This window comes from Dermacentor albipictus, chromosome 5 (genome assembly GCF_038994185.2).
Source record: "Dermacentor albipictus isolate Rhodes 1998 colony chromosome 5, USDA_Dalb.pri_finalv2, whole genome shotgun sequence".
Classification (NCBI taxonomy): Eukaryota; Metazoa; Arthropoda; class Arachnida; order Ixodida; family Ixodidae; genus Dermacentor; species Dermacentor albipictus.
In genome coordinates, this window is record NC_091825.1 from 20,200,605 (window position 1) to 20,226,572 (window position 25,968).

General features: G+C 51.2%; 1 protein-coding gene across 2 annotated transcripts; it reads left to right on the forward strand.

Annotated features, from left to right (window-relative positions):
* The first annotated feature begins 12,678 nt into the window (after positions 1-12,678).
* LOC139059855 (uncharacterized) lies at positions 12,679-17,602 on the forward strand. 2 transcript variants are annotated; one of them, XM_070538310.1, is made up of 3 exons: positions 13,196-14,818; positions 15,919-16,016; positions 16,793-17,602. In XM_070538310.1, the coding sequence occupies exons 1-3, from the start codon at positions 13,481-13,483 to the stop codon at positions 17,316-17,318; spliced, it is 1,962 nt and encodes a 653-aa protein (XP_070394411.1). In that variant the 5' UTR covers positions 13,196-13,480; the 3' UTR covers positions 17,319-17,602. The 2 variants fall into 2 exon arrangements, 1 of the variants encoding a protein (XP_070394411.1); XR_011514409.1 differs by having other exon boundaries at positions 12,679-13,557; positions 15,919-16,932.
* Positions 17,603-25,968: the final 8,366 nt, after the last annotated feature.

Below are 25,968 nucleotides of genomic sequence, written 5' to 3' on the forward strand. Positions count from 1 at the left end.
GGGGCAGCTGCCATGGATCTTAGAAGGTTGACGAGGTTAGACTTGTTGTTGGTGTGCGACGATTGGGAGTTGAGGCGGACGAACGGATTGAAACGCCAGCTATCATAAAGGCGATTCAAGATAGTGGCAATGATGAGAAAAGCATTGAGCTTGCTTGGGAGGTGATACAGGAGCCACGGGAGCGTCAGCGTCGTGTACGCTTGCGAGAGCGTCGTGAACTTAAGAGTCAGAGTAAGCGTGAAGAACGCGAGAATGAACGGAAGCATGAGCTTCAAGAACTTACTCTTAAGTGTGAGCGTCACGAACGTGAGAATCAACGCGAGCTTGAGCGTGAGCAAAAGTATGAGAGAGAGAAGGCAGCACTGATCAAAGAGATACAGCATTGTGATCAGTTATTGGCACAGAGACAACGGCTGTCTGAGAATTCTGTAGGTAGTACAGAGCGAAAGAATGAGGCAGCATCGAGCGGATTTTCGCCAGAAGCCGATGAAAAGAGTAGTGCCTGTGAGATTGGCTGCAGATACATAAGTGAAGGGAAAAGGCTAGCTGCTAACGATGCCTTAGTGGCAACAGAGGCCGTTAAAGGCCGCAGTGAGAGCGACGAGGTGCTGTGCCAACAGATGACTGTGGAGACAGCTAGGCCAGCTGCGAACAAATTGGCACAGTTACCGCGTGTGTGCGTCGCTGGTAATGTTAGCGAGGTTGCTAGCGGAGAAAAGGGTACTTCTGACCCGACAGAAGCGAGCACCCATGTAGAGCCAGATGTGCGTGCAGAAGTGAGGTGCGAACTGGACGATGCAGTTGAGAGTAGTTCTCGGGATGGCGAGCTCCGTAGCTCACGAGAGAACAACTGCATTGTTCAGGGATCGGTGCGGCTCTCCGCCAGTCTAGATGGCCTAGATAGGGATGATTCAGTTGTTAATCATTCGGACTGCGCGCGTGAGACAGCGATCGATACCGGCGGGCTGTGCGCCGATGCACAGCGTGAGCTGGGCAATGTAGTAGAGGGCAGTTCGCTAGAGTGCGAGTTGTCTAACTCGAGTAAAGCCTGCTGCATTGTGCCGGAGTCGGTTGGGCTGTCCGCCAGTCGAGGCAAAGTGAGAGTAGATTTAAATGTAAATCACTCAGACGGTGCGGGTAAGAGGCCGATCCGGGCCGACGAAATGTGTACCGGCCAGCACGAAGCACGAGAAGGCAACATGAAAGCGAGTGCAAAGAGAAAGCGCCGTAAAAAGAAGCGCGGTAGAGACCGAAAGTCGGTAATTAATGTAGCGCCGCCAATGATGGCGAGAAACCCAAATGGGCAGGGCGCGAGGAAAAAGATGCGGTCGTCTCGGACGATGTTGACGCATCGAAAACGTTCAAGCCACCGGTCAAAGGGGGACCGCGAAGAATGTTCTGCACGGACGCGGACAAAGGGCACGAGGCAGTTAAACTCCTCGTCGTTCCGTAGTTCTTTTCACAGCTCAGCGTGCAGTTCGAAGAAACGCAGGGTGGCAGGACGAGACCAGGTGGGGAGTGGCGACGCGGTCAGTCGAGGTCCTGTTGAAAGCGGGGCGGGAGGACGCAAATTGGCAGGGGACTGTGACGTCTTGAAGGAGCTGATAGTGAGTCAGCCCTTTTGTTGTTCCTCCGTAGCCAGAGTAGCTTTGAAACTGCGACCACCCCGGGTTCGACTCAAAGTATGAGTCAAACGTAAGCGTTTGGAAAGGGAGGCCAAGAGCCCTTCCGTAGAAATGAAGTGTTTTTTATTTTTGAGCATCGGAAAATTTCGCGATTTGAGACTAGGTTTTCTTTCAATATGTAAAGGTATGAGCTTTGCTTGTGTTTTCGTTTGAGAAGCTCGAGATTTGAAAGATGCGTTTTAAGTAAACATGTAGTCTCGTGAGGTGCTCATTAATAAGTAGATAGGCTTTTTTTTGTGTGTGTGAGAAACCTGAAGGTCAAGGTTATCGTCGAAAGGCCTATGGTAAAGCGCGTGTGTTATTTAACCTTCTTTCTTTTTAAGTGTTGAATTTTCTAAGGTTAAGCGCGTAGATATTCAGTGAGTGCATGATTTGCACTGAGAAGCGTTCTTAGTTCTATTAGCGCATGTCCTGTGTGGACGGAAGGAAGCAGATTTATGACTGGGTTGCTTGTGTGTTAGGGCAGCCGTATTCTGACTTCTCTGATAAGTATGCGTGGAACGAGTTATTAAAAGACGCATTATTTTAAGGGTTCTGCGGAGTGTGTAAGTCCCGCAAGTTTAATTGTTCGTTTATGTCACGTGTCCTGTAGGACTTTCAGGGAAGAAACGTGAGTAAGCGTAAATGAAAAGTTTGCCTACAACGCAAGTACGCGTTCTGTTTAGTGACCACAAGGCTAGTGCGCTTGTGATTACGTACTTGTGAGGTTGACCAGATTGTTCAGTGGCACCAATATGTGCGATAAGTACGCCACTGCGAAAGATTGGAAACAGGCTGTTCGTGCAGTTAGGCCACTTAAGTTATGTTCGGCTGTTTTCATTTGTTGTTTGCATCGCCAACGACCCTTTTGTTTTGCAACAACAATAGTACTCTGGTCTTGTCGGCATTCGAGGAGAAATGGATAGCTGTTTGGAAGGGTGGTTGGAACTGTTTTGTCAAAATTGGGGAAATAAAAGATCAGGGTTCATTTTGACTCAGAAATAGCCTGGCGAGTCAGGGGTGAAGAGCCTGCGCTTACGCGTGGTGCAGCGCTGTGTTGTTTTGTTTGTTTGACGTCTGTTCTCCAGGGCCAAGGATCCCGAAGTTCGTCAAACGAGGCTCGACCCCAGTGCCCTGCAGCTTCTATCAGCGTTCCTCATGGCCAGCGAATTGAGTTCACCGGCCATTCAGAACTACCGGGGCGAGGACGAGCTGTTAGATATGGCGCCGTTTCCTGAGGCTACTTCGAGTTCCCCAAACCACTTCGAATCGCAGCACAGCTAATTGAGGAATGCAGAAGCAGGAAAGCACATTCCAGAGGAGCGCCCAGGCGAACAAGTTGAAGGCCACAAGACAAGTGCAAACGAGTTTGCGGCGCCCAGGTCGTGCGCCGCCGGGATTAGAAGGGGGCCTCGGACAATGAAGCCCAATCATCCCCCTTCGCCTTTGAAGAAGGCATTTGTCACCACTGCGGAGCCGTACCACCGGGAGCAGGTGGGCCCTTGTACAACGGAGCATGAGCGCCCCTTCCCTTCTCCTGCTTTGAAGAAGCGCATTGCACCACTGCGAGGCAAGACCGCAGAGAGCCGCCGGGTGTGACAACGCGATACGGGCGCCTACCATTGGCTGAAAGTGGCGTCATCAGAGCGGACTCTCCTATTGGTCAAACATGACGTGACTGACAGTGCTCGAAGGGTTTATAAGAAGCCTTCCAGAGAGACCAGGACATTCCCTGATTCCCTGATTCACCTCTCTCGAACTTCTTGCCGCGGGCCGCAGCGTCCGAGTTGCTGCCGGCCCGTAATGACTGTACGAATGTTACTTGTCGCTCACCTCCCTGTACATAATGTAAAATAAATACTCCCAAGTTTGGTTTTTCACCCCGAACTCCGTCCTCCAACCCCTACAGTTGACGTTGACGGCTATCCTGTCACGGCACTCATGGATACAGGAGCACATCTTTCAATTATGAGTGCTGCCTTCCGACGACAACTGAACAAGCTCCTCACCCCAGCGTCGGCACGCGTCGTCCGCGTTGCGGATGGCGGTACTGTGCCTATCATCGGTATGTGTACGGCACGCGTCAGCATCGCCGGCCGCCACACTCCTGTCCTCTTCACCGTAATTGCTCATCGCCCCCACGACCTCATTCTCGGCCTCGATTTTCTCTCCGCACATTCTGCTCTTATTGACTGCTCTTCCAGTACCCTTTGCCTTGAGTTGCCGATGCTCGCAGAACCTTCTGACGCACCCCAATGCCGCTTACGTCCCACCGGCTTTCTTCACCTGCAGCCAAAGTCAATAGCCTACATTGAACTGTTGTCTTTCCCACCAGTTCCTGATCGCGAGTACCTCGTCACTCCTATTTGACATTCCAATAAGGTATGACGTTACAGTGCCTCACAGTATACTTCATATTACTGGGAACCGCACTCGCATGCTTGTCTGTAACTTTGGATTGGCAAAGCGAATTCTACCCCAAGGTATTTGCCTTGCCACCATTGATTGTCTCGGCGGCCATTACGTGGCAGCGTTATCGACCGATCGTTCTCGCGAGCTTAGCAGGTCCCTCACGCCAGCCTCGGGTGCTGATCCCAATATAAAGAAAATGGTATCGACGGACCTGTCCTCGGCGCAGGCTGAAGAGCTTTACCAATTGTTATCGTCCTACCGAGATATTTTCGACATCGACGATCGCCCTTTAGGCCAGACGCTCGCGGTCAAGCATCGTATTCTTACTGGCGATGCTACGCCTATTCACCGACGACCGTATCGAGTTTCTGCGTCGGAACGCCGAGTAATTCAAAACGAAGTCAACAAAAAGCTCGATAAAACATCATTGAGCCTTCTTCGAGTCCCTGGGCGTCACCTGTGGTGTTGGTTAAGAAGAAGGACGGCACGTAGCGCTTCTCTGTAGACTACCGTCATCTGAACAGCATTACAAAGAAGGACGTCTACCCGCTCCCACGTATAGACGACGCCCTTGACTGCCTGCACGGTTCCAGCTATTTCTCGTCTATTGATCTTCATTCGGGATACTGGCAGATTGCTGTTGACGCTATGGACAGAGAAAAAACCGCGTTCATCACACCTGATGGCCTGTACTAACTTAAGGTAATGCCGTTTGGATTATGCAACGCCCCTGCCACCTTCGAGCGTATGATGGACTCCTTGCTCCAAGGTTTCAAATGGTCCACATGCCTCTGCTACCTCGACGACGTCATCGTCTTCTCGCCAACGTTCGACACTCACCTTGAACGTCTCACAACTATACTTGATGTACTTCGAAAGGCGAAGCTGCAACTTAACTCGTCCAAATGTCGTTTTGGCCACCGGCAAATTACTCTTCTTGGCCATCTCGTTGACGCTTCCGGAGTACAGCCTGATCCCGACAAAACTCGCGCTGTCCGAGAGTTTCCGGTTCCGAAGACAGCCGCAGACGTTCGAAGTTTTGTAGGGCTGTGTTCGTACTTTCGTCCAGATTTTGCGACAATAGCTAGTCCCCTAACGAATCTTTTGAAGAAAAACGTACAATTCTCGTGGGGTACTGCAGAAGCCGCCGCCTTCTCTCGCCTGGTCACTCTTCTAACCTCACCACCCATTCTCGCCCACTTCGACCCTGATGGATGGATGAAAAACTTTATTAGGGTCCTTTAGGGCGCGCACTAGCGCGCAGCGGGCCGCTCCCACGTCGGGACAGAGAGGCCGAGTCTCTCCGCCGCATCGCGGGCCCGTTGGACAGCCCATAACTGTTCTTCGAGGTTGGGGCTGTGTAGGACCGCATCCCAACGTGAAGAAGTGTTGTTTTTATCGCTTTGTAACGCGGGACATCGCCAGAGCATGTGAGGTAAACTCGCTAAATCATTGCAAAGTGCACATGCATTTGTTGTTTGAATTTCGGGGTACACCTTGTGAAGAAGTAGGGGGTTTGGGTAAACCCCCGTCTGTAGAAGCCTGAGTGTCAAAGCTTGAGGTCTATTGAGTTTGCAATGTGGGAGGGGGTAGATCCTCCGAGCCAAATAAAAGTGCTTAGTAATTTCGGTGTAGGATGAAGGAGAGTCCCGATTGTCAGTACCCCCAGCGTCAGGCTGCCCGGTAGCTACGCGGTTGATAATCCCTCGCGCAGCTCCGTGTGCCGACTCGTTGAGGTTGGGCGGGGCACCCTCGATCTGTCCCATGTGGGCTGGAAACCAGATCAATGTGTGTGGCTTGATCTCCTTGCTTCCTAGTATCCTTAGGGCCAGCTCGGATATGGTACCTTTGGCAAATGCCCTAACAGCTGATATGGAGTCACTGTAGATTGATGTCCTCTTGTCGTCCAATAAGGCCATCGCTATTGCAGCCTGCTCTGCGATCTCAGAGGACGTCGTCCGAATCGAGATTGCGTTTGTTATTTGCCTTTCATGATCTACGCTAACTACAGCGAAGGCCTGTCCGTCGGCGTAGCGCGCTGCGTCTACGAAACTGTTCTCCGAAGCCCGTTCACGAGCCTTTTCCAGGAGAGCCTTCGCGCGCGCTCGACGTCTTCCCACGTTGTGCTCTGGATGGACGTTTCGTGGGATCGGGGCGACAATGATGCGGTCCCGCTGCTCTCGAGGGATGCTACAGAACTTTGTTTTGATTACTGTGGGGGAACGCCCAGCTCCTGTAAGATGAGTCTTCCAGCTTGTGTGGTAGATAACCTGACGAACTGGGCCCTCTCCTGTGCTTCCGCTATTTCCTCTAGCGTGTTATGCATGCCAAGTTGAAGTAAGCGTTCCGTGTGAGTGTATATGGGGAGGCCGAGAGCTCTCTTGATTGCTTTCCTGATTAATGCGTTTAGCTTATCCCGCTCCGATCTTTGCCAGTTGTGCATAGCCGCGACGTAAGTGAAATGACACATTACGAACGCATGTACCAATCTCACGAGGTTATCTTCTCCGAGGCCTTGCTGCCGGTTGGCCACTCTTCTGATTAGTCTGATGGCATTGTCCGTCTTCTTAGTGAGTCGCAGCACTGTCTGGTTGTTTGAACCATTCGACTCTACCATCATGCCGAGAATCCGGATAGCATCCACCCTCGGAATATATCCTCCGTCGTTTGTGCGCAGTTTTATGTCGCATTCGGCGAGTGGTTTCCACCCCTTTGGTTTCGGGCCTCTGCGCTTGGGTCGATAAAGTAGCAGTTCCGACTTGTGCGGTGAGCACCGAAGGCCCGTGGACTCAAGGTATCTCTCGGTAGCATCAATCGCCTCTTGCAGGGCCGTCTCTACCTGTCCGTCACTACCTCCCGTACACCAGATGGTAACGCCATCTGCGTATATGGTATGACTGATACCATCGATAGCAGAGAGTGTCCTGGATAGTCCAATCATGACGAGGTTAAAGAGGGTTGGGGATATGACTGCCCCTTGTGGCGTCCCCTTAGACCCCAGCTTGACCATGTCTGAAGTCTGGTCCCGGATCTTAAGTGTGGCTTCTCTATTTGACAGGAAAGATCTCGTGTAGGAATGAAAGTGCTTCCCCAGGTTAAGACTCGAGATTGTGTTCAATACGAACGAGTGAAGAACGTTATCGAAGGCCTTTTCCAGATCTAGACCTAGTATGGCTCTCGTGTCCCGCGTATTACAGTCAATAATCTGATGCTTGATGAGCTTCATCGCGTCCTGTGTCGAGAGTCCGACCCTGAAGCCGATCATGTTGTGTGGGTAAATGTCGTGGTCCTCCAGGTCAACGTTATTAGACTAGCTTCAGTTTTAAAACTCGGCGCCGTTGCGCGGAACCGCCACCCACCCGCGCCTTCGTGGCGCTGCAGTCGCGCCCGGCTTCACTTCCTCACTAGCCGGCTACGCGGCCGGGCCGGACTAAGCACGCGGTGCAGCGTTGGTGTATTCAGCAGCAGACGATGCCGACGTGCTGTGTACCTGGCTGCGTAGGCCGCTATCGGAACGATGTCGACAGTTCGGCGCAGCACTTTTTCTGTGCTCCCAGCAATGCGACGCTTCGCTCGGCGTGAAACAGAGCTATTTCTCGTGCCGATCCGGAACTCTCTGCGAAATCAACGGCACGCGCTCGTGCCGCTGCTCCCGCGTTCGTCGTCGTCTTCCACAGCTGGCTGCGTGGCCGTTCATCTTTCCAGCGTAGAATTTCACATCTGTCGTCGTAACGGGGAGGCCGCGTTTACGGGGGTATGAGCTATTGCTTAAGGGAATATGAGCCACTCATTGTCTTACGTAATAGAAAGATTTAATTTTGAAGAAATTTAATTTCGAAGAATCACAAGCGGCAAATCGCAGGCGAAGGCTGCTAACCACGCCGTCGAGGAAACTGGAAACATCGAACGCAAGCGACAACTGCGGACCGCGGGCATACCGTCAGTGACGTCGTTCTCTCGCACAGCCGATTGTGTGTGTAACGTCATAACTGAGAAATACTTTAATGAACTGACTGAAGACGAAGTGACTGCGAGCCAGGACGCGTCGCGTCGAAGCCCCGCAATTTGCTCACATTAAGTGTGATTTTTGCGAAACCAGTGCCATCGCACCGCGACATCACGTTTATGAAGATATATGCTTCACATCAAGACCATTTTCGACCCTGTGAGTTCATTTTGTGCACTACCGCAAGGACTTTTATGCCCGAAGCGGGCGCTACGTCGGCTAACCCTAACGCTGTACCCGCCGACGATTTCGTTGCTTGGACGGACGCCGGGGCTCCCACCGGCACACAAACATCTACCCAAGCCTTGCCAACGGCACTACAATGAATTACGAAGTGATCGGCCGAGAAATCGACCCCTCGGAGGTTTCCGTCAGGAACGGGTGGTGCGACATCGCCCCACGAAGAGCGACCAAGCCTAAGTCTAACCTCAACATGGCTGCCAACGTGGCAGCCTCCGGCGCCAGAGCGAAAGCACCCAAGCCCATGTCGGCCCGTAAAGAAATCATCAAGGCAAGTAGAATGCCCTTACTCTCGCAAAACGAGACCAAAGTAGTAATTCGCATCCGCGGCGGACTGAACATCGCCAAAACCGGACACGTGGGAATTGTGCAAGCCATTCAAGAAGCAGCCGGACTCGAACCGATGCAGTGCCACGGGGACACGATTTGCCCCAACCTCAAACAGAACATCATGGTCGTGAGTTCCCCGCTACCCGAGAACGTCAATGGATATTTGAAAATTCAGAGCCTCACCATCGCCGGGCAGACGTACGAGGCCTTCTCCTACCAGACTGCACCGGACGACACGCGCAAGGGAGTCATTCGCAACATTCCGCTCCACCACACGCAAGAAACAATAACCAGGTCCATCGTCAGCCCGAGAAACCCACTCGGACTGGCGGCGAAGCGCATTAAGGAAACCGGGACGGTGATCGTAGTCTTCGAAGGACACAAAGTTCCCAACCACGTGATGTACGGATGTGCATGGGTAGAGTGCTCGCTCTACAGGAAGCAGATCGCCATATGTCAGGCTTGCGGCAAACTAGGGCACCGAGCAGACGTATGCCCCACACCGGAGAAGCAGACTTGCAGGGATTGCGGCATTCCAGACCCCGGAGAAGATCACGCTTGTGAAGAAGTCTCTTGCGTGCTGTGCGGCGAGAAACACCCCACGGCCAGCAAGTAATGCAAGAGCAGATACCAGGTCCCGTACGTGGTACGCAAACGAAGAATCGAGAACAAGCAGGCAGCCATTGCGTCCAAGAAACTTCGAGAAAAAGCGACAAGTCTCTTAAGGCAGAACGGCGCAGGTGCGGCGCAGCATCCAGACGGACATCGCGAGCCCAGAGGACGCTCCAGATCCAGAGGGAGCTCGGGATCCCGATCGGCCAGCAGAGGTCGCAGGAGCCGCTCCCACACACCCGGGAGCCGGGGCCGCTCCACCTCGGGCGTGCGCTTCGCACCCGCGGCCGGAGCTGACAGCTGGGCCCAGCGAGTCAAGGCGACAACGCGATGCCAGGCCTCGGCAATGGCAGGGACGCTGCCCACTAACTCCGGGCCACTGAGGGACCAATCACAGGTGAGCTTGCAAGCGCGGCCAGAGAATAATGTTCACAAAGACATCTTAGAGAGAATCAAAGCACTCGAGCACGAAAATGCTCAACTCAGACGCACAATGGCAGAACTGGCTAACGAGAATAGATTGCTTAAAACGCAAATTAGCTCGCCAACTGCACAGACACAGGACATGCACATGGACACTTCACCCAGTCCGAATCCCTCCAGCGTAGCGGAATCAGAAACGACTAGTCAAAGCCCACCCGCGAGCACACCAGCCACCAAGAAACGCAAGGCCAAGACCACGGAATGCGACACGCCTGCCAAGGACATAAACGGTAAATTGGACAAGATCCTTAGTACCCTAGGTCAACTGCAATTCGATGTCGAGTCACCAAAGAAGGGGCACGACAGACTAGTAGAGGCGGTCGATGGCCTAACGAGCAGGGTAGAAGTGATGGAGAAGGGCTTCGGTGCCAGGATCGAGGGCCTCGAAAGGACCGTCTTTACTCACTCCACGGCACCGGTCAACTCCCCTGCCTCCCCCATGGTCAGAAGGAACACTGCAACAAGCGATATCGTCACACCCAAAATGGCGGTAAAGTCCGCAACCATAGAAGAAAGTAAAAATGGAGAAGGCAAATAAGCGAGAACCAGCCGAAAGGCACCAAGCGCAAACGAACAATCAAGGCAAGCTTCTAATCTGGCAATGGAATTGTCGCGGGTTCCGCAACGAGAAATCTGTCTTGCAACAGCACATCAGACACACTACAGACAAGCCGGACATCATACTCATTCAAGAGACCAACACCGACACACCAACACTTCCGGGATATGAAACAATTGCCGTTCCACCAACAAAAGCCTGCAGCGGCGTAGCGACGTTTGTCAGTAACAGGCTCGCGTGAGCCGAAATTGACAGAAGTAATCCGGACAGCAAATGCGAGCACTTGTTCATCGAAGTCTTTCCCAAAGGCAAGAAGGCTAAGAGCATACTAGCACTGAACATGTACAGCAGCCCGAACCACAGAACGCAAAGTTTCAGAAGACTGTTGAAGAAGGCCAGGGACAGAGCCGGGGACAACCCACTGATTATTGCCGGAGATTTCAACGCCTCAAACGTAGAATGGGGCTACGGCGTCACCAGCGCCAAAGGCAGAAATCTTGCCACCGATGCGGAAGAGATGGGCCTCAACCTTATCACGTCCGCGCTCTACCCTACCAGGATGGGCAACTCGGTCTCGAGGGACACCACCCTAGACCTCACATTCGTTCTCAACACCGAGGAGGCCACCTGGCATAATACCGGCGACGACCTCGGAAGCGACCATTACATTGTGGAAACGTCAATAGCAACCGCCTTGAAACCACTACGAAAGTGGAGATACATGGATTGGGATGCGTTTAGACAGATAAGAAAGGAACGTACCGACAAGCCCGCTACACTAGAACAGTGGACGCAAGAACTAAAGGAGTACGCCCGCAACGCGACCAAGGAAATAGAAACAGATGTCCAGACAATCGGGATGGACGCTAAGCTCGCTCACATGCTGGAAGCGAAAAGATCCATACGGCAGAGATGGCGTACCCAGAGACTCAATAGAAGACTTAGGAAAAAGATTGCATTACTGAACAAGGACATTGAGCACCACTGTGTAGTACTCTCTAACCAACAATGGGACGAAGTATGTGTAAGGGCCGATGGCAGCATGACATATGGAAAAACTTGGAACCTACCCAAACACCTTCTTAACAAAGGTCAAACCAGGAGCTCCCAGACCAAGGCGGCTGACAAGATAGCGAAACGTGAACTCAAAAACTGCAACGAGCAGGAATTTATGGCAAAACTTGCCGAAAGATACATGCCACTCTCGAGCAGCCACGAAAACGAGGCCGAGGCATCCGGTTCCCCTTCACGGGAGCTGACAAACCCGACCTCGATGAACCCTTCACCCTGGAAGCAATCAGGACCGTCCTTCAAAACTTGAATGGCACATCGGCCCCAGGTCCGGACGGTGTTAGTAACAAGGCCCTTCGTAACTTGGACGAAGACTCCGTCCGGTTCCTAGCGGATCAAATCAATCAGGTCTGGGCTTCCGGCAGGGTCCCACCGGAATGGAAGAACGCCACCACGGTTCTCATTCCAAAGCCCAACAAGCCCTCGGGCGTCGAGAACCTCAGACCCACATCACTCACGTCGTGCGTGGGTAAGGCGGCGGAACACGCCATTCAGAACAGAAACTCCAGATTCCTCGAAACCAAGGGACTATTACCACACACCCTCATCAGATTTAGACCCGGTCTATCAACTCAAGACACCATGATTTTAATCAAGCACCAAGTCATTGATGACCCCATTAGAAACGCCAAGGCCATTCTTGGGTTGGATCTAGAGAAAGCGTTCGACAACCTCTCTCACCAATACATTGTGGACACCATTTCTAAACTCAACCTCGGAGCTAGGTTCCACTCGTACGTCAAGTCATTCTTGGATAACAGGACGGCTGCGCTCCGATTTGCCGACCTCTCCACGGAGACTCTCTCGCTGGGGAGCAAGGGCACTCCCCAAGGCTCGGTCATCTCCCCTATGCTTTTCAACCTTGCCATGGCGGGACTTGCTGAGAAACTAGGGCGGATGCACGAGCTCGAGCATACCATATACGCAGATGACATCACCATGTGGGTGTCCAAAGGAACCCCGGGCATGGTGCAGGACATCTTGCAAGAAGCAGTGAACGCCATAGAAGAATTTCTAATTCCCACAGGACTCAGATGCTCACCTACCAAGTCGGAGCTGCTCGTACGCAGACCCATGCAGAAGGGCCGCAGGCCATACTCGTCAGACTTCGATTATAATCAAGAAATTACCGTACGAACCACTTCGGGACACGCCATACCGTGCGTCGACAAAATCAGAGTCCTGGGTATGATCGTGGAGACTAAAGACGTCAATGCCTCTATGGTTCAGAAGCTCATCACCAAAACCAACAACGCTATTGGGCTCATCAGAAGAATTGCCAATAGAATCAGGGGCCTCAAGGAACATAATCTCATCAAACTCATACACGCGTTCGTCACCTGTCACTTCGCATACGTTGCGGCAATGCTCAATTGGACACGATCTGAAAGAGACAGACTGAATGCCCAAATCAGAAAGGTCACCAAGCAAGCCCTCGGCATTGCAACCAGCACCAGCAACGAGAAGCTGGGGCACCTGGGCATGCACAACACCCTGGAAGAAATTGCCGAAGCCCAGCAGCGCACCCAGTTTGCTAGGCTTTCGACGACGCCTCCGGGGCGCACGATCCTAGAGAAGCTAGGCTTTGCACAAGGAGACATAGAAAAAGACTTTGCGTACCTCCCACGGGACATCCGCGCCAAGATCATGGTCCGCCCTATACCCAGAAACGTACACCCCGAAAACAACAGGGGCAGACGACAAGCGAGAGGACAATTCCTTCTTAACCAAGCCTTGGCGAACCGTGAACGCTCAGCTTTTGTGGACGCGGTGGCATACACGGGAAACGAAGCTTTCGCCGTGGCGGTTGTAGACGGCCGTGGATCCACAAGATATGTGTATCGTAATCTGTATCTAATCTGCTCAGCATGCAGCGCGCTCTGTGTTCATGGCACGATACGCCCCCATGTGATAAGGGCGTTACCCGCCTGTTCACAACGTGTATAAAACCAGTGCTGAATAAACGCTGGGGCTCACTTTTGCCCAGCAAGTGACACACGACGTGTCGTCGTCTGCTCCACTCGATGCATGGTGTCAGAAGTGGTTAGCATGGCAATGCACTTCCTGCACGACGCGTGAAGACCAGCGGTCCTGTGGCGGAAAATGGATTTCCTCAAAGCACCGGAGCCGCTCCTTACAACAGGCGACCTGCGCAAGAACTGGCAGCTCTTCAAACAAAGGTTTGAAATTTTCCTCACGGCGTCAGAGGTCGCAGAAAAGCCTCGGACTGAGTCCAAGAAGACAGCGTTGCTTTTGAGCGTCGCGGGCGCAGAGGCCATTGAAGTCTTTAACACCTTCACGTTTGCAGCAGGCGAGAAGAACGACGACTATGCCACAGTGGTGAAAAAATTTGATGAGTATTGCATTGCACAGACCAATGAGGTTCACGAGCGGTATATGTTCAGGAGAAGAATCCAAGCTGCTGGCGAACCAGTGGAGCATTTCTTACGAGACCTGAAGAATCAAGCACGTGCTTGCAACTTTGGAGCTTTGGCGGAATCGATGGTCAGGGACCAAATTGTGTTCGGGATAAATGACGACACGGTACGTGAAAAGCTCCTCAGGGACAACAACTTGACCCTGCAGAAAGCAGAACAAGCCTGTAAAGCAGCTGAAGCATCAGCAACTCACAAGGAAATGTGGAACCAGGAACACCAAGTGCATCCTATCAGCAGGACTAGCACGAGCCGCGAAAACCGAGAACAGACACGTTATGACTGCCGAAACTGCGGCGGAAAACACTCCCCAAGAAGGTGCCCTGCTTTTGGAAAAACGTGCCGGAGATGTCAGCGGAAAAACCACTTTGCCAGATGTTGTAAAGCGACGGCAGTTGTTGGCGAGTTGCAAAGCGGCCAAGACGATTTCGAGATTCTCGACGTATCCGCAAAGAACGTGTCCAGCAAGCATGACTGGACGGTGGAAGTCCAAATCAAGAACGTGGCAGTTCAGTTAAAGGTTGACACGGGATCGCAGGCAAATTTGTTGCCTTATGGATTATACGCCAAAATGAACCCACAGCCGCCCCTGTACCCCAGCAGCGCGATTTTACGCTCCTACGGCGGAGATGTAATCAAACACATTGGCGTCATGCGGGCCGAAGTCTCTTTAAATGGTTGCATTGCCATGCTGAGCTTTTTCGTGGCACGAAAGGGGCGCCAAGCAATCCTAGGACTTGAGGCGAGTGAACGCCTGGGACTGATTTCACGCGTGAACAGCGTGTCGCAAAACAGCTCTGAAGAAGTGGTTGCCAGCTTTCGTCACCTTTTCACTGGCACCGGCTGCGTCAAACGAGTATACCACATGGTGCTTCGCAAGGACGCCACGCCAGTGGTTCAGAGACCTCGTCGAGTGCCACTGGCTTTAGAGGAGCCACTTCGGGAGGAGTTGTCACGTATGGAACAAGCCGGAATAATTGCAAAAGTCACTGAGCCAACAGACTGGGTGAGTCCCCTTGTTATCGTACGAAAGAAAGACGGGAAGCTGCGAGTCTGCATGGACCCCAGGAAAATAAATGAGTGCCTCAAGCGCGAGCACCACGCGATGCCGAGGCGGGAAGACATAGAGGCCGAGCTGGCCGGCGCAAGAGTATTCACTCGCCTAGATGCAAACGCAGGGTTTCACCAAATTCCCTTAGATGACGAGACGTCTAGGATATGCACTTTTGCGACACCCTTCGGCCGCTATCGATTTTTGCGACTGCCTTTCGGAATATCATCAGCGTCCGAAGTATTTCAGCAAACCCTAAGTGAAATTTTTGACGCGCTTCCTGGCGTTAGAGTGTATGTCGATGACATACTCGTGTGGGGCAATTCCCAACAAGAGCACGACCAACGTCTACGATCAGCGCTAGAAGCGGCAGAACGTGCGGGCCTTACGTTCAATCCAGCAAAGTGCGAGTTTGGCGTTCAACAAATTGAATTCCTGGGCGACGTGATAAACGAAGAAGGAATCCGTCCAAATGCATCCCATGTTGAGTGCATGTTGCAGATGGCACCCCCTAGTGATAAACTAGCAGTTCAACGCATGCTGGGTGTCGTGAACTATTTTGGAAAGTTTTTGCCAACACTAGCAGAAAGGACAACGCTTCTCAGAAGCTTGCTAAAAAAAGACACTGTTTTCGAATGGTCGGCAAATCACGAAAAAGAGTGGAGAGCGCTGTGCGACAGCCTTAGCAAGCAGCCCTTGCTATCAGTTTTTGACCCTGAAAAAGAAACCAGGTTATCATGCGATGCGTCACAAAACGGAATCGGTGCTGCCTTGCTGCAGTATCACAACGGTGCATGGAAACCGGTTGCGTACGCCTCCAGAGTGCTTACTGATACGCAGCAACGCTATTCACAAATTGAAAAGGAAGCAATGGCCATAGTTTTCGGCTGCGAGAAATTTCACCATTTCATGTATGGGCGGAAGGTTGTCGTTGAGACTGACCATCGTCCGTTGATCTCCATATCGCAGAAGGCGATCGGTGACATGCCGCCAAGACTGCAGCGATTTTTTTTTGCGTCTGCTACGCTATGACATTTTAATGCATTATGTTCCAGGAAAACAGCTTCTACTGGCGGACATGCTGTCCAGGGCTTCCGTTAAGGGCGCAGCAGATAACGCAGACAACAACAACGACGACGTCGAAGTGCACGCAGTAAGTGTGGTTGATTCTCTTGTCAGCGAAACCACGTGGAAAGAACTGGCTTCCGAGACACGAAAGGACACGCAGCTCGCCGCTGTGCTAAAGCACCTGGAGAACGGGCAACCAATTGAAGGACCGTTCAAGCCTTTTGCCGCTGAGCTATCGGAAGTAAAAGGGGTTCTCTTGAAAGGCTGTAAGATTGTCATTCCGGCCAGTATGAGGCGCGATATGTTGGCAAGAATTCATCAAGGCCACATGGGAATTAACAAGTGCAAAGAAAGGGCACGGCGCCTGGTGTTCTGGCCAGGAATGAACACTGATATCGAGACGTTTGCACAGGCATGTTCTGTATGTAAAACGTACGCTTACAAGTTGCCGCAAGAGCCTTTGATTATGCGTCCGGTTCCAGACCAACCATGGTACCGCGTCGGCATGGACATTTTTAGCCACGCAGGTCGGTCCTACTTGTGTGTTTATGATGCCCTATCGAATTTTCCCGAAGTCCAACAGCTCGTAGACACTTCAGCAAAAACTACTGTAGATGCAGCAAGTGCCATATTTTCCAGATATGGCATACCTGTAGAGGTATGCACTGATAACGGGCCTCAGTTTTCCAGTAGAGAATTTGCCATGTTCTCAAAAGTGTACGATTTCAAACACGTGACCTCAAGCCCGTATTTTCCCCGCTCCAACGGACTCGCCGAAAAGGGGGTACAAGTAGTCAAGAGAATCTTGAAGAAAACAACTGAAGCTAAACAAGACTTTTGGCTTGGTCTTCTCGCTTACAGGTCAACTCCACTGGAATGCGGCTGGTCACCAGCCGAAATATTACAGGGACGCTCGCTGCGAACAACTCTACCAGCCGTTCAGGTCGGACAAAGCCGGCGGGTTGACAAACGCCAGCAAAAAGACTACTCAAGAGGGCCACTCGCACCGCTCAACAACGGCGAAACGGTCAGAATAAAAGACAGCTCATCATGGAGAAGAAAGGCTCGGGTTCTTCAGTCGTCTGGTCAACCAAGGTCATACGTTGTCATGACTGAAGACGGGCAACTCTTGCGACGCAACCGCGAGCATCTGCTGCCAACCAGAGAATCTTTTCGCCTTAGCGGTCCTCCTCACGACGATGAAGGTGTTTTTCAAGAATACGCTGCCCCTGCCAGCACACACGACCCAGAGGCGGCGCAAAACCCAAACAGCACAGCGAGCATTGTGCCGACAGTTCCGCAACAAGCAGCTGCTCCAAGGACTACAAGACAACGCAGACCACCTCGGCGCTTAATGTATGACGCGAACTTTCAACAAGTGCCGTGACTGTATTCAGTGCTCTGATCTTTGCTGTAGTTTTGGATGTGCAGTGATTCTTTAACTTTCTTTTTGTTCTCCCGAGCTAAAAGCGCTCCTTGTCCTTAGTTTTTTTTTTTCGTTACGAAGGGGGATGTATCGTAATCTGTATCTAATCTGCTCAGCATGCAGCGCGCTCTGTGTTCATGGCACGATACGCCCCCATGTGATAAGGGCGTTACCCGCCTGTTCACAACGTGTATAAAACCAGTGCTGAATAAACGCTGGGGCTCACTTTTGCCCAGCAAGTGACACACGACGTGTCGTCGTCTGCTCCACTCGATGCAATATGCAGCCACGGTAATTGCAAGGAAGCCTGAACAGGCCGAACAGGTTGCGATCGCTGTTGCGCTCACCGACGACAATCTTTCCCATATCTACAGCGACTCAATAGCCGCTATCAGAGCATTCCAAAAGGGCACGGTCTGCGCACAGGCTCTCAGGATTGTTTCAAAGAGATTAAGAACCACTTCATATACTGGTTCCCGGCACACTTAGGACCAAAGATCGGCGACGTCCCCAACCTTAACGAGGCGGCACACGAGGCTGCGCGCGCGCTTAGAGACCGCGCGGCTTCACCCAACCACTCGGAGAATAAGGACGCGCCCACTACATACAATGAGATCACTAAACACTACTACCTACAACGCAGACAGTATAGCACGCCACACCGTACGCTCACTCGAGCTCAAGGGGTTACACTCAGAATGCTACAAACAGACACATACCCCACGCAAAACAGATTACACCATTACATGCCTGAGCTCTACGGCAAGTCTCATTGCACCAATTGCAATAGATCCCTTAACGTATATCATTTACTCTGGCCGTGCTCGCAAGCTCACATAAACTACGAACAGGACAAGCGCAAGTTCGAAGAGGCAATCCGGAGTGAAGAACTCTCTCTCCAACTCTGGGCCGTCCAGCAGGTCCACGACGCCGCCAGGAACCTCAACCTCCCGGTTCCGTCGTGGGAGACGCCCACTGCATGAGAGCCCAAAGCTCTCGTGGCCTGCAGGACCTGAATAAAGTTGATTTCCTTTCCTTCCTTCCTTTAATGAACCCTCGGGATTAACCCAGTGATAAACACAGAGGCCGCACGTTGCAGCTTCGCTGATTAAGCATCTTCACGGAATGAAAAATCTGACTTCTTTCTCTGTGGCTTGTGTGTACAAAGACTGACCTCATCTTTCTTTTTTAGCGCTTCTTTGGCGTGGTGAGAAGCTTCAGTGGGGATGAAGATCATCCTACAATCGCACACTTTGGCCAGATATTCAGACTCGTGAGCCTAAACTGCGCGAAACGTTAAGACGACAGGAAGAAACACAACATTTAGAAACGCAGCTTCTGCGCTTCGCTGTATGCGTTTCTTCCTTTCGTGCAGTTTACCCTTCTTTCAGTATTAACGAAGTGGCGCGATAAATCTTATTGCTGTAGGTGGATACCGCTTTCTCGTGGTATCCCTAATTCGGACAAGGGAGAACGCTAGCGAGCGTGAAACACGTGCAAACTGCCCGTCCGCGCGAGCTCAAGGCTGTGACGAGGCGTCTGCAGTGGAGCCCGATGGAACAGCGTTGCCCTCTGGCGGCTGTCACAGAAGTGGCGACAGCGGCTGTAAGCGCGCGGGCGGGGAGTTTTATAACTGAAGCTAGTCTAGTAACGTTGCTCCAGGTAGCGTGAAAGCCTGTTTAGGATTGCGTGCTCAGCAACCTTCCCCACGCACGATGTGAGCGAAATTGGGCGGAGTTTATCGAGGCTGGGCGGCTTGCCTGGCTTGGGAATGAGAATGGTGTTGGCCGATTTCCACATTTCCGGGACTTTACCGCTGCTCCATATTTGGTTAATGATGTCCGTTAGGTATTCGATGGACTTCTCGTCCAGGTTCCGTAAAGCTTTGTTTGTGATCTTGTCCGGACCCGGAGCCGATCTGCCGTTGAGGGCATGGAACGCCTGCCTGATCTCCTCAATCCCAAAATCTGCGTCGAGTTCAGGGTTGTCGGAGCCTTCGTAGTCAGGGCAAGGTGGTGTAGGGCCCGACGCGACTGACAGGTACTTCTTCACTAGTTGGGATAAAATTTCATTGCTCGAATATTCTCGCTTTGCTATGTGTAGGGTGCGCGCCAGTGTGTTGCGTTGGTTGGTTTTAGTGTTTGTCTCGTCGAGGAGATGCTTTAGGAGGTTCCAGGTGCCCCCGTTGCGCAGCTGCCCGTCGATCGAGTTACACACCTCATCCCATCGTTGTTTAGAGAGGGCTCTGCAGTGTTCCTCTATAGTTCTGTTGACTTCCGATATCTTTTTTCTTAGCCTGCGGTTGAGCCGTTGTCCTTTCCACCTGGCGAGGAGCGACTGCTTGGCCTCCAACAGGTGAGCCAGACGGCTGTCCATCTTTTCCACTGGAAGATCGGTACAAACCTCTTTGGTGGTAGCTTTGATGTCCTGCCTAACCTGTACAACCCATTGTTCGAGGCTAGGCTTCTCCACACTCTCCGTTCGCTCTTCCCTAATTTTGCGAAATTTGTCCCAGTCTGTGTACTGGAACATACGCTGTCTCTTCTGCTCGACTTGGAGGTGCGTGGCCAAGATATAATGGTCGCTACCAAAGTCTACCCCGAGGTTCGTCCACTTGACGGCTGCATTGCTCCTGACAAAGGTGAGATCCGGTGTCGTGTCACGGCTCGACGATGTCCTGATGACCCTGATGCCCCTACAGAATTACGTACAGACGCCAGTAGTCATGGCGTAGGTGCCGTCTTAGCCCAGCGTCAGCGTAGCAAGGATCGCGTTATTGCTTATGCGAGCCGCCTCCTAGCACTATCGGAGCGCAACCATTCCATTGCGAAACGGGAATGCCTTGCTGTTGTCTGGGCGGTTGCGAAGATCCGTCCTTACCTTTACGGTCGCCCTTTTTCCGTCGTCACTGACTATCTTACTCATGTGCTGGCTCTCTTCGCTAAAAGATCCTACAGGCCGGCTTGGTCGATGGGCTTTGAGGCTACAAGAATTTTCATATTCCGTGGTGTACAAGTCTGGCCGCCTGCCCGAAGACGCTGACAGCTTGTCGCGTTACCCTGTTGACGACTCTGACTCCTCTAATATTTCCAGTGCTTCTTGCGTATTCTCTGTATCCCAGCTGCTTCATTTCGCCGACGAGCAACGCCGTGACGCCTACATCAGAGCACTCATCGACCGTTTTGAGCACTCTCCGGCCGATGCTACTCTACGCCCCTTCGTCCTCCGCGACGATACTCTGTACCGTCGTAACCTTCATCCGGACGGCTCTGAGTTCGTACTTGTAATACCTAAACACATCCGCTCCACCGTTATAGAAGAGCTCCACGACGCACCAACGGCAGGACATCTCGGCGTATCTCGAACCTATGACCGTGTACGTCGCCGTTTTTTCTGGCCGGCCCTTGTCCGTTCCGTACGACGTTACGTCGCCGCTTGTGAACTTTGCCAACGACGCAAGAAACCTTCCCAGCTCCCCGCTGGTTACCAGCAGCCGCTCGACATCCCTGCCGAGCCCTTTGATCGTGTCGGCTTAGACCTTCTCGGCCCATTTCCGGAATCTACATCAGGGAACAAGTGGGTTGCAGTCGCGGTTGACTACGCGACCCGCTACGCCGTAACCCGTGCTCTTCCGACCAGTTGCATAACTGATGTTGCGGACTTCCTCCTACATGATATTATTTTGATGCATGGTGCTCCGCGTCAATTGCTAACAGACCATGGCCGTACGTTTTCGGCCGAAGTCACAGATGACATCATGCGTGCCTGCTCAATACGGCATCAATTTACCACCTCCTACCACCCCCAAACGAACGGCCTCACTGAGCGCTTGAACCGCACCCTTACAGACATGCTATTGAAATACGTTTCCGATGACCACCGTGACTGGGACCTGGCTCTACCTTACATTACCTTTGCATACAACTCTTCTCGTCTCGAAACTGCTGGCTTTTCCCCGTTTTACCTCTTGTATGGTCGCAAACCAACGCTACCACTGGACACTGTGCTTCCGTCCGCCCCAGCTTCAACTAGCGCTTGTGCCCGTGATGCAATCGCCCGTGCTGACCACGCTCGCCAACTTGCGCGCGCTCGTCTACAAGTGTTTCAAGACAAGCAGAAGCAACGCTACGACCTCCGTCACCGTGATGTCCATTTTGTGCCCGGCAGCCTCGTGTTGCTTTGGTCACCTTGCGTAAAGTTGGCCTATGTGAAAAACTCTTTTCTTGTTACACAGGCCCATATCGCGTGCTCCGCAAAGTGACCGATGTCACCTATGAAATCGTTCTGGCCACGCCCACTACGTCCTCCACTGTGACAACAAGTGACATTGTCCACGTCGCCCGACTCAAGCCCTACAACTCTCCACGCGCCTTGGATATTTAACAGCACCGTGACGGTGCTTTTGCCGCCGGGGGGTAATATTACGATATCATCGAGCGATGCTCAAGGGACGAGCCGCCGCGAGAACGACGACGAAGTTGGTCGGTGCGCTTGGCGCGAGCGAGTGTCGGCCTGGATGCCTGGCTCCAGTGTAAATAGCCTGTAAATAGCGTCTTCTGTCTGTGTCTTTCCACACGCAACAATATCATTGTGGCTTACCGCACTGTTGATGGCGGGGGCGTGGATGGATTTTAATTCTTACTTTGCTTTATTTCTGCAAATCCTGGCAATAGGAGTACAGGCGCATTAGAACTACCAGCGACGGCTACCTCATCCATATTTTGTCACTTCAACATTGTTTTAAATTTCCTCTCTAAACGCCATGCACATATACAATCGTCATTGTCTGCATGAATGCTTGCAATTTCTAAATGCAGTGGTAACTATCACTATTGGTGCAAGGCCTCCCACATCTATGCGGCAAGTGCCATAGCTCGAAATTGAATTTTTCCTTCAGTGTTTCACAAGGTGTCTGATGTGTCCACAGAAGATACGATCTCTATCTTTTTATTTATGCCAGTGTGGAGAGAGCATCAATAAATTGTTCTTTTATTTTTGTGTGTCTTCTTTTTTGGTTTGTTTCTGGATTTATCAAGCAGTAGTCTCATGATGCCACACATGATACACAGAAAGGCTTGTCACTACATATCTGCACAACAGAGAAACATGTTTCATTAGACATTTGCAAAATCCAATAGAAGATTGATGAATGCAGCTTTCAGCGTGATTTGACTGAATGAGTCATAAAAGTAACTCATCTCATTTGGTAAATTAAACCGCATGTTAGTGTGATGTACAACATGTTACACTAACGTGGTGGGTTCTCTTGCTTATACAGCAAAATAATCGGTGACCGAGAAAAAAATTATTTTTGTATACCCCTTGCACACACTGATTTAAGGAAAATGAGCTGGAGCTGTCCACATGAACTACTTATTTTTTCTGCGAGTATACTAAAAAAATGTGTCCCAGCTGCTTAGTGGTATTTGAGAATATGTCAGTATTGCACATGTGTGCGTTGTCTAAAATAATTGAATGTTGAGAATGCTCGTAGGTATCTCATGTGCATATCCGCACTTTATGGACACATGTAAAATAGTCAGCATCAAATGCAACTGAACGGCCCCACAGGCCCGGAGTCGATCGTGCAAATAGATTCGCTGCACACATTTTTGACAAGACAAGATATGCCACATGAAATGGCATGCAAGGAAATGTTGAAAATATTGCAGAGTTAATAAAACGCCTACGCTATCATTATGTGGGTTCATGCACTCGATTTCGTCCGTATTAGGCACTCACCTCTTGATTGCTTCGTGGCACAGAAATACTCGGTATCCGGCTGTTTTTTTCTGCTATGGCCTTTGTTGAAGCATCGTTGTTCAAAAGGCAAAAATTAAACAGATTCTATGACTTGCTTGTGGATTCGCCAATACAATTCGGGTGCGCTGGTCCGCCTGTCCGCCTACTGAAGGAAAACCTGGAAATAAAAACACCGCTCCGCATGCAAAAAAAATGCTCTACTGCGATGCTTCTCAACCAATTGTGACGCATCACAAGAGCTGTCTACTCGAGTGATGTTCTGAACAAGAAGCTACATTCGCTTACTTACATGTGAAGGTAAATGCCGGAGCACTTCGGGGTTTGGGGTGCAGCGCAAAAGGCACAAAGGTGCCATAGCATCCGATGTTGTCGCGTGATCGCATGTCAAACCTAAACTGTACGAACCTACTACGCATAAAAAAAAATAGATTCGAAACCGAAATTCGCGTCATCCTTTATTGCATGAACGCGTACATCGTGATTTCCATAAGTCACGCACTTATCAAGCGCTTTCTGTAAACTTAATATTACCACATCACCTTCATAAATCCAACCGGTATGCGTTTTTAAGTGACAAAGCATAAGGTGACCTGTACTTGTATTCAGCTCTTTGAATAGTAACTGCGCTGGCCACATTAACCAGTAGCAACAAGGCGGGGCGCTAGCGGTTCCCACTTTTCCGGGCCAGCTTTTCCTCTAGAGTTGGTTATGTTAACCCTATGCCACGCCTCCTGTCGCCCCAGCCTCCTCCGCTCCCCCACTGGCCAATCTGTGTCACGTGGAAGCAGGCGCCGCGCTTTTGTATACTTTTCTCTTTCCAGCGCGCTCCGACCGCCATTGTTGACCCTGCGCGACGAAAGCAAGCGCAAACGGACTGCTCGAGTGTGCTAGCAGAATAGAATGTGTTAGGGACGAGAACTTAATTGCGATGCCGTGCCGCTGCGCCTTCGGTTGCCGCAACCGACACAGCGGCGGCAAAATGCTTCTTTGCCATCCGGCGAGCGCGACGGACAAAGAAGAAAAGTGTGGATACATGATCGGGCGGGCTGACTTCGAGGAAGTGGTAAAAAACGAAAGGCTTTGTGAAGTCCCACGGTTCCTCACAACCTCTTCTCTTGAGCCTAGTTCACGCCTGCCGCTTCGAAAAAGTGTATGTGCTCATGCTGTGCGTGCTTTTGGCGCGTTCAAGTTGACATTTTTTCGAATGTGCTCTCTTTGTTTCATGTAGTTTCGTCTTGAGGCGAACTTGTACGCATCTGCAGCTGGCCTGTGACATAAAAGCGACTTTATTCATGCTGTGTTGTAAGCTCCACCAGAAGTTAGCGCATTCTCGACGCTTTTGCAAGGCTCACTATGATTTACGGATGCAGTCGTTAAGCTTCGAATGTACGCCCGCATGTTTGATTTGGTTTGTGGTGATTAACGTTTTTAACGTCACGAAGCGACTAAAGCTATGAGGGAGGTAGTGGATGGCTCCGAATAACTTTCTTTAGGTTGCCTGGGGATGTTTAATGTGCTCTTTGGTCGTGGTTGTACGTGTGCCGATAAGTTCATCGTAGGCGTTTTGTAATTCTCGCGCGGGCACGTTTGCGCTGCGCCAGACGTTGGCGCCTCGGCGTGATTGTATTTCTCTATGAGATTTTATTTACTAGTTCTACTAGTTACTATCGTCGCGATTACCAAAACACCCCGCAACGATAGAAGCGCCCCGCGACTGGTGCAACATACCGCGCCCGTGCGAGGAGAATTGCGGAACACCAACGAGGAATCTCTCCACAGGCCTTTTGCATTTCGCCTCCATCCCGGCTGCTGCCGGACGCGTCCTCAATATTGGAGGCATGAGCAGTGGCTACTCGCACATTTTGTGTGCAGGATTATAATGGTCGAGAAAGGCCGCAAAGGATCGCAGGCCCGCTGATAAGGACTAACATTTTTACTGCTTAAAAACATTTTTATGCGTCCGATTAAGAAAATGGGTATCGCATGCGTCGTATGCACTGTATGTGAACCTACGAAACCACGTACACATACTTTCACGCTGTCAAAACCTGAAACTCTGGTAATTACGCGTGTGTTTGAGTGCACCGCGTACATGCGTCGTGTTTCAGCAACACAAGCTCTCAACGTGCGCGTGCTTTACGACTGAAATAACGGTCCTTTTCTCTAATTTTTCCGCAATTCCCACACGACATTCTTAAGGCCAGTTACCGGCTGACGAAGCAAAATCTCGATTGAAAAAACTGCTTCGCAGTGCTCGAACGAACTTTCCCGCGTATTTACTCCGGTAGCCGTCGTCTGCTACGACAGTGTAGGCACGAGCGGTGCCACAGTCGAGGCCGCGCCGAGCGGAGGTGGAAGGGAAAACGAAGGAATTATGGGAAGTACATGGATTTGCCTATACTTCGCCCTTTTTGGCTTCAAACGGATTTGTGACTTTGTACACTCGTCATTTTCTTCAGTTTATTGCGTAATAAATAATTAAATAAACATAATTAAAATTGCCCGACGACAGGATTTGAACACAGGGACTCTAGTACAGGAGCCTGATATTGAAACCATTAAGCCACAGATGCATGTATCGACAAGCGAATGAAACGCACTTATGAATTTATCGCGGGCATGCCAGTGCTTTGAGACGCTTGGTGCGTTTCGATTTGGGCTCAATCGCTGCCATTACTAGCAATTGTACGCGTTCCCGGCGTCTTCTGCACTTCGAAGAATAAAGATTGCGCTGAAATATACGAGAATAAGATTTATATAGCGTAATATATAAAGCCACAAGAACGTCTGAATTCATAAGCACGAAGATCAGACAAATCCATGTACTTCCCATCATTACAGTGCTCTA